Raw genomic sequence first — 13049 nt, 5'->3', positions numbered from 1 at the left:
AAAACATTGAATTAGCAATTTAAAATCTTTGACAAAGAAAAGCCCTAGGCAAATGGCTTTACTTGTGAATTCTACCAAACATTTAAATAACTAGTATTAATCCTTCACAAACAGTTCCAAAATATAGAAGAGGTAGAAACACTTCCCAACTCATTCTATGAGATCAATGTAAGTAACCCTGATCCAAAACCAGAAAAGGACATCACAAGAAAAGAAAACTACTACAGACCAATGTGAATGTATTGATGCAAAAATATATTGAAATACTAGCATACTGAATCCAGCAATATATAAAAATCATATCTAGTGGGATTTAACCCAGGTATGCAAGATTGGTTTAATATCCAAAAATCATTTACTGTAATACATGATTTCAATAGAATAAAGGATGAAAGTGCACAGTAGTAATAGATAAAGAGAAAACAGTTGACACAACCCAACACTTTTGTTTCACGATAAAAATATTCAACAAACTAGGAACAGAAGGGGTCTTCTTCAACCTGATAAAGGACATCTACAGATTTCCACAGCTAACATCATACTTAATGGTGAAAGACTGAATACTTTCCATCTAAGCTCAGGAATAAGACAAGGATGTCTGTTCTCACCACTTCTATTCAACATTGTACCAGACTAGTTAGGGCAGTTAGACAAGGAAAAGAAATAAAAGGCATCCAGATTAGAAGTGAAGAAGTAAAACTACATCTATTTGCAGATGACATGAGCTCATACATAGCAAATCCTAAGGAACCTACTAAAATCTATGAGAATTAATAATTTTATTAAGGTTTTAGGATATAAGGTCGATAAGCAAAAATCAATTACAGTTCTATATATTAGCAATGAATAATTCAAAAATATAAATTAAGAAAATTCCATTTAAAATAGCACCAAAAGAATAAAATATCAGGAGTAAGCTAAACAAAAGAGGTATAAAAATTGTATTCTAAAAAATTATAAAATGTTGAGATAAACGAAGTTAGATCTGATTACAGTTGACCCTTGAACAGCATGGCGATTAGGGGCACCGACCCTTCACACAGTTGAAAATCTGCGTATAACCTTAGAGTTGGCCCTCTGTATCTGCGGTTCTCCATCCGCAGATGCAGTCAACCGTGGACTGTGTAGGACCGTGGCACTTAGTGAAAAAGATCCACGTAAGTGGACCTACACCATGCAAACCCATGTTGCTCAAGGGTCCATGTTCATGTATTGAAAAACATAATTGTGAAGATGGCAATACTTGCCACATTGATCTGCAGATTAAAGATAATGCTATCCAAATCACAGCTGGCTCTTTGCAGAAACTGACAAGCTGATATTAAAATTCATGTGGAAATTCAAGGAACCAGAATAACCAAAACAAGCTTGAAGAGCTACAAAATTGGAGAACTCACACATCCTGATTTAAAAACTTGCTAAAGTAATGCAGTAATCAATAGAAGTATTATAGGATTAGTTCAAGGATTGACATTACATCAATGAAATGGAACTGAGAGTCTAGAAATAAACCGTTACATTAGTGATCAACAGAGTTTTGACAGTAGTGCCAAGGTAATTCAATGGGGGAAAGAATAGTAATTTCAACAAATTGTGCTAGAACTATTGGATATCCATATGCAAAGAAGTTGGACTCCTTCCTCACAGCATACACAAAATTTAACTCAAAACGGACCATAGACATAAATGTAAGATACAAAACTATAAAACTTTTAGAAGAAAATATAAATGTAAATATATGTGACCTTGGATTAGTCAATGGTGTTTTAACATATAAAGCACAAGCAACGAAAGAAAAAATAGACACACTGGACTTTAACAAAACTAAAAACTTTTGTTCTCAAAGGACAACACCAAGAAAGTGAAAGGACAGTCAATAGAATGGAAGAAACTAATTTGCAAATCATATATCTGATGAGGGACATGTATTCAAAATATATAAAGAATTTTTACAACTTGACAATAAAACAAGTCAATTGAAGAACATGGGCAGTGGATTTGGAGAGCTGATTCTCCATAGAAGATAGACAGACGGCCAGTGGATACATGAAAAGATGCTCTACATTGTTAGTCATTAGGGAAATGTAAATCAAAATCATGAGATGCCGCTTCACATGCACTAACGTGGCTGTAATAACAGGTACTGGTGAGAATGTAGAGAAATTGGAACACTTACATATTGTTGTTAGGAATGTAAATGGCTGTAACCACTGTAGAAAATAGTTTGGCAGTTCCTCAATAAGTTAAACACAGAGTAACCATACAATGCAGCAGTTTCACTCTTGGGTATACACCCAAGAGAACTGAAAACATATGTTCAAACAAAAACTTGTACGTGAACGTTCAAAACAGAATTATTCTTTTTTTTGTGTGGTACGCGGGCCTCTCACTGTTGTGGCCTGTCCCGCTGCGGAGCACAGGCTCCGGACGCGCAGGCGCAGCGGCCACGGCCCACGGGCCCAGCCGCTCCGCGGCACGTGGGATCCTCCCGGACCCGGGCACGAACCCGTGTCTCCCGCATCGGCAGGCGGACCCTCAACCACTGCGCCACCAGGGAAGCCCCAGAATTATTCTTAATAGCCAAATAGTCATAGTGGGTTACTCCCTTGCCATAGCAAGCTCTGAATAAATAGGCTTTGCTTGTTCTCATTGAGATGGTCTTCCTTTCTTCCCGCAGAGTATCACCACTCCGCGTGAGGAGGTAATTGAGGCCAAAGGAATGGCTGAAACGGAGCAGGAGAGAGAAGAGAAACTCCACCATGCAAGTCTTTCCAGGTAAGATAACAGCTGCCTAGGAGCCAGAGAGTCAGCTGAGAATTTAGCAGAAAAGTATAAGTATTGGTATCCTGGAATTTAAGGGAAGGGATTTTTGCAGATTGAGTGTAGTCAGTTGCTAAATTCTGCTGAGAAATCAGAGGGAAAAGTAAGCAAATGAAGATGACTGACGTTGTTTTAAAGAAGGTGTCAGATTAGAGTAGGTTAAACTGTGAATGGAAAATAATGAATTGGAGATGACGAGCACAGAAGACTCATTTGAGAGCCTTGAGTAAGGAGTGTGTGCGTGTGTTGTTTCACTCTGTAGTCTTACCAGCGTTTAAACCTCGGTGTTGACGTGACGATCCAGAGGGCAAAGAGAATGAAGACAGTGTGAACGTGGCAGTTGGAGATTCCTGAGGAAGTGGGGAGGGGTCCACACGCAGAGAGAGCAAGGGTCATACCTTCCATGAAACCCAGAGGAAGAGGAGGGTCAGGGTGGGCAGAGTAGGAGGCGGATTAGGTGGGAGTCTTGTTTTATACCTGGAGGCTGAGGGACGTACCATGTGATGACTTCTCTCTCCTCTGTGGTGTGAGAGGCAAGGCCACCTGCCCTAAGATTAGGGCCTAAAATTTGAGGTGAAAAGAAGAAGTTAGAAACAGTTATTGTGGAGCGCAAGGCAGCAAGCTGACCACAGAAATGTAGGTGTGCTGTACAGTTTGGGATTCGATGAAGAATTTGAAGCATTTCCAATCTGACTTCTTATGCGTTCTCCAGCAGCAGTAATAACATGCCTGTTTGAAGACTTCAGGATTCTTCCAGAACAATGAGATGAAGACAGAGCAGCAGGAAAACGTGTAATACTGGCAGCAGTTATGGAACTAATGAATTATACAGTCTTAGCAGGAGAAAGGGACCAGTCAAGGGTCAGTGCTCTGGAAGGCCTGATGGGGTTAGAATGGTGGCGGTGGCTGACCCAGGCTCTAGGCATGAGCACAGGTGTGCAGGGCTGAGACCAGAGAAGGAGGCCTTGGGAAAGCCTGTCCGTCCTGCCTGCTCTTCTTCTCTAGTAGAATTTGAACAAAGCAAAGCAGAAGACGTGTGGTTTGCATTATTATTGTATTTATAAATATTCTGAGTGGTAACAGGTAAACTGTCAAGGATTTTAATTATGAATTGGCAGTAGTCTGACGAATTGTAGATACACTGACAAGATTTTGAATGTTTCTGGTGAAAATTGCTAATAATTTTGTTAAGATCAGGAAAGTAGAATTCGTCTAACATTTTGATATTATTGGTAGTGTGGAGAGAATTGTGGCATTCAATATCCCACATCACTGTTAAAAAAAAATACATCCCAAAGTGGAATGTATTGAAGAAGTTAATGACAAGTGATTTTGTTTTTCTCAAGTCACTTAAAAAATATTCTCTTGCTATTGTTTAAGAATGACATATTTTTCAAATACATTACTGCTATGCAATAATAAAGTTTACCTGATATCACTAGGTCACTAATTGAATACATAATTGAGAACAAACAAAAAATTTATGCTACAAAGAGACTTCAGATTCCTAAACATGTTATTAGACAACAGCTACCTTAACTAAATATCTGCAAAAAGAATTATTACACACTTTGTAATGAGAAATCAGCTTCCAACGTGAAGAAAACTCTGAAATTTGGCTTTAGTCCATCCTATGCATATTTTGCATAGGGGAATGTGCATTTATTGTAATAATATATATGTAAAACATAGCTGTGTATTTAAATATTCAGTATGTTCTATTGTATATATTATCATAAAGGCATCAGGGTCTTTTAAAAAAGGTTTTATTTATTTATGGGTAAATTAGGATCCCGAGGGATTTTCTCTGACGTGGTCTTTGGACACTAGACTATGATTAACTGAGAAAACAGTAATTTTCTATATTTTATTTAGTCTTGGGCAAGACGTGCTACAGATACTATAGTCCGTGCCAGACTCCCCTATACCTCGAGCTGCTCTCCGCTCTTCATACTCTATAAAGGTTTATAGTCTAAACTTTAGGGACCAAGTCTTATCTTCGAGGAGCTCACATTCCAGTACTGGTAAAATTTGATGAAATAAAGTAGAACGTGATAAATGACTTTAAAAACCTACCGATAAAAATGCAGTGATTGTTGAGAGTGGAAAATTATTTTAAGCTATTTGGAGGAGGGCGGGCCTCACACAGGAAGTGGAGTTGGCAGAGAGCCCTGGGGGAGAGGCAGGGTTTGAACCGGGTGAGATGCGGGAGGGAGAGTTCGGTCTGGCAGTTAGCATCAGGGAATAGAGCCGAGAATGTGTGTCGGGGCCTGGCAGTTGTACCTCTTAAATTACTAAGACAATAGATATTGAAAAAAGTTTCACCTCATCGCTTTGAGCAAAATTTTCCAAGTGTCTGCTGTATTCCAGGCACTTTTTTCGGCTGAAGATAGGAAGATAAATCAATACAACCCAGTGATGGGAGTCCAGCTAAGCTACCCCGCCGTGTTGCTGCCAGGCATGCATTTTGCGTGGGGCTTTCAGCTGACACCAGCGCCTCCCGCAAACGAAGCCCCTGCCCCGGAGGGCAGTGCCAGGTCACAGGCAAATGGAAGTTCCCGACGTGACTACCCCAGCAGCCCTTGTGATCAGCGGTCTCCCTGTCTCCCAGGGCCTGGTTACCTTATGTGCCCCTTAGATAAGACCCCCTGGGGCTTGCCAAAACCATGCTCTTTTGGTCTGAATTGACTTATCAGGCCCTTGCCCAGAAATCCAAAGGACTCCACCACAGACCCCACTAAAGGCACGTGTGTCCCCCAGCTCCCCTCTCTCCGTCTGCACTCTGCCTTGGCCTCCCCATGTGGCCCCTTGAGGCATGCCGGGTGCTTCCTCCAGGACTGTCATAAACTTCTCTATTTCAGCATATCGATGGTCAGCTGTTGCAATAAGGCTCACTATTCTGTACTCTGTGCTCCACTTAACAAATGTTAAGTTAACAAAGTCAGAACACCCACCCTCTGCCTTCAGAGAATTCCTAGCGTGTGGAGGGAGGTAAGGAGGAGTCCAGTCAGTTAACGCATTATTACAGGGCCGTGAGTCGGGTATTTTGACAGAAGTATGCAAGCGGGGCTGACAGCAAAAAGTGGGCATCGAATAACATTTGTAGGAGTATCAAAACCAGGGAAGGTGTCTTGAAGGACGACTTGATAGTGAGGAAAAGAGTAAGTAGGCAGAAGGGTAGCTTGAGGAAGGGCAAGAGGTGAAGAATGGACTGACTTTAAAGCCATGTTAATAATTCTAGCTACTATCTGCTTAGCACTTACTATGTGCTAGGCACACTTACGATAAGGTACATACCATCACCAGCTCCATTTTACAGGTCTGGAAGTGAAAGGAGGCTTAGAAAGAGATAAGTGAGTTACCAGAGATCACCAGTGGGTGAGCTGTGTGGCCAGAGCTAGAACCTAGGCTGTCCCGTCTTAACTCTTACCCACTCTGGGAAAGGGCAGGGGAGAAGAGGTGACGCCACAGAGGTCCCCTTTGTAATGTGTTGTTTGTTAAATTATGGGAGTTCTCACTGTCCAGAAGGCTCCAGAGAGAGTTAAGGATTTTAATCAAGGTGTGACATGATTGGATTTTCAGTTTAAAAAGATCAGTTGATAAAACAGAAAATGGATTTTCCAGAAGAGACCTGGAGGCTGGAGTGCTCAGTTAAGGTGTGGCCGTCACGTTGGAGAGATGACATGACAGGCACTGAAATAGTAATAAAGAGATGAAGCGGAGGAAGCGGGTTGTCAGGGAGAAACGAGAGGCTGAGCAGCCAAACAGAACTGGACGCTAGGGCACCCGGCTCAGAAGTTTAGGTTGGGACAGCACAGTGCCTAATACACAGTAACTCTGCGAACACGGGGGAGATATGTGAGTGGGAGGAATTAGCTATTCATTCAGTCGCTCATCAAATATTTCTGAAGAGCTGATGACCAGAGCGGAGTTCCTGTTCTCATGAAACTGACGTTCTAATGACGAGAGGAAGGTGCCAAACAAACAGCAGAGTAAATGTACGTTCCGTCACATGGCGTTCGGTATCATGGAGAAAACCAGTCCAGGCAAAGGAAAGTGGGAGATATCTGGGGCAGGGTGAAGGATTGTTTTCACACTTTATTTCGGTGCTGCTCTTTTACAGAAAGGCTCACCGGGGAAGTCCTTCCTGATGACATGCACGGCATTGGACCAGAGAGCTGAGTTACAGGAGCAGCTGTGCAGAAGCCGTGGTGGAGGTCTGCATGTGCACTGTGGCCATGGGCTTCAGGTGTCTGCAGGGCAGCTGAGCTGGTTCCGGGTGGGCAGTTGGACACTCTGTACAGGTCCTGAAAGGAATAGTGATTTATTCCAGAGATGGTCAGAAGGGAGCAGGGTATCTTTGAAACCAAGGAATATTCATTCTACAACTTGACCCGTGGAGACAGCTGATGGGTTCACTGAATTAGAGAAGAAGGGAGTCACTAGGGACCTTTCCCAGAATGCAGTGGGAACGGTGCATGGAAAATACATGGGAGGAAAGGAAGCAGCCGCTGTTCAAGAAGTGTGGCTGTGCAGAGAGGAACCTGGGCTGGCCACCAGAGAGCTCTATGGGGCCAAGGGTGCACCTTCTTTCTCTTTCTCTTTCTCTTTTTGAGACGAGATCGATCCGTTTGGGCATACTGAACATGCTAGGGAAGAAAGGGAGTAATTGTTGGATCGAGGTTCCTGAGGTGTGGAGAGATGAACCGTAACCAAGAAAGGGATCTCCTAATGAAAGACCAGGAGGGGAGAGCAGAAGACGCTGCAGATGTAGATGTTGGTAGTTTGAGGGCAGGGTCTGGTTTTGAGGCTTGCTTCCCTCCATTTTCGCTGGGAAGAGGAATCATCTCTTGCTGTGAGTTGGTTAAGGAGGTTAAAAAGTTTAAGGAAACTGGAGGTCATGAAAGGCTTGAAATATAACTGAATGGGAATCAGAGGTGCTTAAAAGTAAGAAGAGTTATTTTCAGAGGGCGCCACTAAAGTTGGAGGTGGAGTGCTCCACTAAAGCGGGGGCTGTGTGCTGAAGGCGGAGCTGGCTTTCGGATAAGACAAAGAGGCAGAGTGGAGTGGAGGGGCCAGGACAACAGGACAGCTGCATGGAGCAGGGGTTTGGTCAGGGGTGGGGGGTCATGACTTTAAGGGCGGGGCTGGTTTTCTGGGTGTGGAGAAAGCACACCAAGACCCAGCGTAGGAGTGGAATGAAATAACACAACTGAATCTATGTACCGAACAGACCCACAGGCATAGAAGACAAACTTACTGTTACCACAGGGGCGAGTGAGGAGTGACAGATTAACGGGGTCAGCAGATACAACTACTGTGCACATAGCACAGGTACGCAACAGGGACCTACCGTGTGGCACAAGGAACTACCTACAATAGCTTGTAACAACCTACGGTGGGGAAAACCTGAAAAAAATGTGTAACTGAATCACTCGGCTGTACACCTAAAACTAACACAATATTGTAAATCAACTACCACAAAAAAAATTTTTTTTAAGGCAGAAAATAGAAGCATTTACATTTGAATGGTAATCAAGGGTCTCAATTTTAAAAGGTAACTTTACCAAAAATAGTTTCATAGCCATTACCTCTGGGAAAGGAAAATGGGCAGCAGAGGAGGCTGGAAGGCTTTTACTTTTGACTTCACATTCTTCCAGACTGTTAGAAAAACTGTTATACCGTGAACATGTACTCTAACTGTTATGAAAAGGCTAGAAAGAGTATGTGTTAACGGAGTGTGTCGTTACCTAGAGCACATATTTAACGACACAGTCAGGGCTGTGGTGAGATGGTACTGTTGGAAGGGGACCTCGTTAGAGCCCCCACCTCATTCCCACAGCAACCTGTAAGCTCAGATTTCCTGACGCCCTTCTTTTGCTTTCCTTCACTCTAATTCACTTAGGCCTGAAGGTCATGCCACACTATTTGTGAGAAAAAAAAGTATCAGAAAATAAATTTTGTATGACAAGATTTTCTACTTAATTACCTCAAAGGTTAGGAAATCTCACTGAGGATCTTCGAGGAGGACTCTGTGAGAAGGAAAAATTGACGGAGTAAAGGTAATCGGGCTTTCCCATCAAGTGAGCTGAAAGTCTAAACCACTCTGAAAGGTTAATCTGTAAAACTTCAAAGTCGAATGTTTACCTTACCTATCCCTTTACAGTCTTCCTTGACCCTAACTGAATGAAGTCAAGACATGTGATTTTATCTAAAGCATGTAGAAAACAGAGGGGGGGACAAATGAAGAGAGATTCAGCCTCAGAGTTCCACTACTTATGTCTATAGTGCCTTTATCTAGTAGTCAAAGTACCTTTGTTGCAAGACATATAAAAAAGATGCAGGTATTTAGGGCACTGAGAGCCATGCTATCAAACTTGAAGATAGCACTTAGAGCACTGGCTGAGCAAGATCTTGGGAAATTGTCTTTTTTTTAATTTTTAAGAAAATTTTATTGAAGTATAGTTGCTTTATAATGTTTTAATTTCTGCTGTACAGCAAAGTGATTCAGTTATACATATATATATTTTTCATGTTCTTTTCTATATGGTTTATCACTGGATATTAAATATAGTTCCCTGTGGGGAAATTAACGTTTTTCTTTCAATGGCTCTTATACTATTGCTGGATTCCAAAATGTGACTTTTACACATTCTTCAAAGAACTGTAGCTGGAATGTAGGACTAGTCTAAACACTGAGAAAATGGATGCTGTAACCTGAGCAGTTCTTTAAAAGGATTACCCAACTTTCGTAAAGGATTGCTATTATTAAATAGTTTATATGGCTTCGACTTACGTTTCCCTTTGGTTTACAAATTTGGTTTATAGGTCAAAATTTTCCTTAACTTTTGGACAATTCAAATTTCACTACTCTATCTTGTTTACTTACAGCCCTAGTTTTTATGGCAGGTGTTTTGTGGAGAAAGCCAGTATAACCTGTGGCTGACTAAGGGCTTTTGTTTGCATTTGTGAGGCATCCTTTCCTGCATATGCAGGAATTCCCTTGCTACCGTGAAATGCCTCTTTGTTGTCTGTGGAGGAGTGCTGGAAAAATCTTGAACTTCTCCACTCCTCCTAAGCACAGATTTTACCGTTATTTATATGAGAGACTGAAATTCATTATCGACATACACCAAAGGATTTTTTAACATATGAAACACTTTTAGTGTGTTTTAAAACTAAAAATTGAAGCATGTTTTAGTCCCTATTAATTGGCTTCTCAAGAACTTCCTCTTGTATCTTTCTGAATTTCTCCACCAAATTTCTTTTTCATATTTTGATAGCAAAGAGTAATTTGTTAGAGATGCAGGCGTAGAGAACTTGGGTTTTTGTCTCAGTCCTCTTGGTAAATGCTTATCACTGAGCTGCTCTTCCTTTAGTTAATATCCTACTACAGGGTCTTCACCGGTTTGAAAAGCATGTATTAAACACCAGGCACAGCGATCATTCTTTTCCCTGGTTGAGACTTTGAGCTCACTTGATGGGAAAGCCCGATTACCTTTACTCCGTCACTTTTTCCTTCTCACAGAGTCCTCCTCAAAGATCCTCAGTGAGATTGCCTAACTGTCCCTACCTCAAAGCCCCCACCTCATTCCCACATCAACCTGTAAGCTCGTATTTCCTGACGCCCTTCTTTTGCTTTCCTTCACTCTAATTCACTTAGGGCTGAAGGTCCTGCCACAATATTTGTGAGGAAAATTTATAGTGCCATAAATGCTCCAGTCCACAGGCCAAATGAATAGGCTAATTTAGCAACTGCCTGTGTTATGTTAACCAGCTGAGGGATATTTCTGTGAAGGAAGCTATATTTCATGTGAATTAAAGAGCTTAAAATAATTACAATGGAATGTCAAGTTTCTTATTTTTCAGCGTGAAGTAACACACTTGGGCAGTGTTTGGTGTTAACTGATTCAAGCAGTGTTACTGGTGATGGTGGTAGTGTAAAACCAGGAACAAAATTCTATTCAGAATTTATCCGTAAAGATGCAATAACCATCAAGACCAGTTCTATTCGTGAAGCTGGAAAGCTGCCATGTCATTAATATTAAGTTGATTTTATATATGAAAAGAAATATTTTCAGGAAAAATAAATTACAGAGTCTCGAGGCCAATACGTCATCCGTTTGGTGGTGCTGGGTAAACGTGTCCGAACGCTTTCGAGCACAGAGCGGTGTTAATGGGAAACGTGCTTGCTCGGGGTAACGTAGGGAGCTCGTCAGAGATTTTCAAAACACGTGTTTAAAGATACCTTTGTAATTAATTACATTCTCCTCGTGCCTGATTTTTTTAATTATGCAAATTTTCACGCAGACACAATAGTATTAATCCCCATATAACTATCACTCAGCTTCAACAATTATCAAGATTTTCCTACATTTTCCTCCTGCATCCCATTAAATGGTTAAAGCCATTCCCAAGCATCATGTCATTTCACTGTTGGTATGCAAGCCGTTAGTGTGCATATTCCTTAAACTGACATCGCTCTGAAGCCATGTACGCGTTCTCAGGTGTCTCTAATCCGGCACGTTGCCTAAATGTGGCAAAACCCTCTCCGTCAGAAATACCTCAGGGGAAGGGCACTCGGGAATGGAGAGGCATCCATCTCCTCTGCAGGCAGTGGCGCCTGTGCAGCTTTCTTCTCATTGCCGCGTCAGCTGGAAAACAGAGGGGGGCATCAGGGGCTTTTACAGAAAATTAGCTGTGGTTTCACCTGAACACTGTGAGGGGATACTTTCGATCCAAATTATACTGTGATTATTTGCTATCTGTTCAGATGTGATTGTGATATAAAAAATTAATGGGATGCAAATTCAGGACGGGTATTCCTAACAGTTCATTGTTGACGGTGGGAATTCATAGTAAAATTCTTCTCCTACATGACTTCTTTCTGAACGTTTCTAGACTTCTTAGTTTACATAGTGAATTAATCACAACTATTTTACAAGACTGTTGTCCAAGTTGCTCTGTATTTTGAGAGGAGAAACAGTTTGAATAGCAATTGCTATCAACATTAAGAAGGGATCAGCTGCTTTCTGAATTGCTAATTTGAAACTTTTTTCTTATTTATGTAAAGAGGTCAGACCAGGAAACGTCATTTGAAATAGTCTCAGTGATCAAACTTCTAACTAAAAGGCAGAGACTGAGTGTTTAACCACTTATGCACCATTTTCTGTTGTAAGTGGAGAAGTATATTATCAAGTGAATACTCTAACATATTTAGATATAAACGCTGTCACCTTTCTATTTAAAATTTGCGTTGGCTTTTTCCTTAGAAAACTCTTAATTTTGTTTTCTTTTTTACTTGGCAGCACTTTGAAATCTTAGATATTTGGTTCTGAAGTAAAAGCACTTTAACTTTGTTTACTAAATCCCTGTTAGTTAAGAACAACATGACTGATATAATCCTTGAAAAATGTGTCAAGTAAATTAATATTATTTATCTTGACCATACATATTTTTTACTTTTTTTGGCTCTGTAAGCACAATAATACTAAAATGGCACTTTTAAAAGTCACACATCTAACTATATGTCTAGAAACAACAGCTCTTTTTACTTATAAGGACACCATATCTATGTAAGCTTTGGGGTCAGTTTTCTTCGAATTTAGAAAAATAGTGGTCAACTATTTATCATCATTCTAAAATCCAGCTATTTTTTTAAATATCCAAATAACAGACCTAACGGGATAGATAACATACTTCTGAAATCCTACACACTCACCCCCAAGCACACCTACGCGATTTTCGACAGAGACACAGACACGCTCAGAGGCCCATTCACACAAACAGGCACGAAAACAAGTCACTCGGTACAAATCCGTCCAAGACCTACCTGGTCTCTGTCCTTGGATAAGTAGAAGACTCATCATAAAAACAAGAAACAGAAAAAAGAATTGTTGCAATCTCATTTTTCTGCCACGCCACGGTGGAGCAAAAGCTCGCAAGGTAAACCCAGCAGTCTTTGAACAGTCTCTGCGGTATCTGTGTGGCTCTCCTCACATTCTGAGGACAAACCTCAGAGCACAGCCAGCTGCCTTTTCCAGAAAGGTTAATGATCCCTGCAGATAAGGTTACTGGTGCTGTTTTGCGGTCGGAGCCCCCCTCGGCCCCAGACCCCTCCTCCCGCCCCGGCCACGCCCCTTGATTTCCATAAGTCAATATTGGTGAAATAAACCAGTCAAGCGTCCTGTGACTTGGGTGGAAATGTCCGCCTACGGCTCCTAGGAGAG

At 41.4% G+C, this 13049-nt stretch overlaps 1 protein-coding gene and 1 pseudogene across 1 annotated transcript; one reads left to right on the top strand and one right to left on the bottom strand.

Annotated features, from left to right (window-relative positions):
• Positions 1-10662, top strand: part of LOC131758902 (tripartite motif-containing protein 75-like) — a 31740-nt pseudogene extending 21078 nt beyond the window's left edge.
• On the bottom strand, positions 7037-12788 carry APELA (apelin receptor early endogenous ligand). Its single transcript, XM_059067521.2, has 3 exons — positions 12653-12788; positions 11385-11474; positions 7037-7127 (listed from the first exon to the last, which is right to left on the bottom strand). The coding sequence occupies exons 1-2, from the start codon at positions 12726-12728 to the stop codon at positions 11386-11388; spliced, it is 165 nt and encodes a 54-aa protein (XP_058923504.1). The 5' UTR covers positions 12729-12788; the 3' UTR covers positions 7037-7127; position 11385.
• Between the last annotated feature and the right edge of the window lie 261 nt (positions 12789-13049).

This window comes from Kogia breviceps, chromosome 6, assembly GCF_026419965.1.
Source record: "Kogia breviceps isolate mKogBre1 chromosome 6, mKogBre1 haplotype 1, whole genome shotgun sequence".
Taxonomy (NCBI): Eukaryota; Metazoa; Chordata; class Mammalia; order Artiodactyla; family Physeteridae; genus Kogia; species Kogia breviceps.
This window is presented reverse-complemented; position numbering and strand designations above follow the sequence as displayed.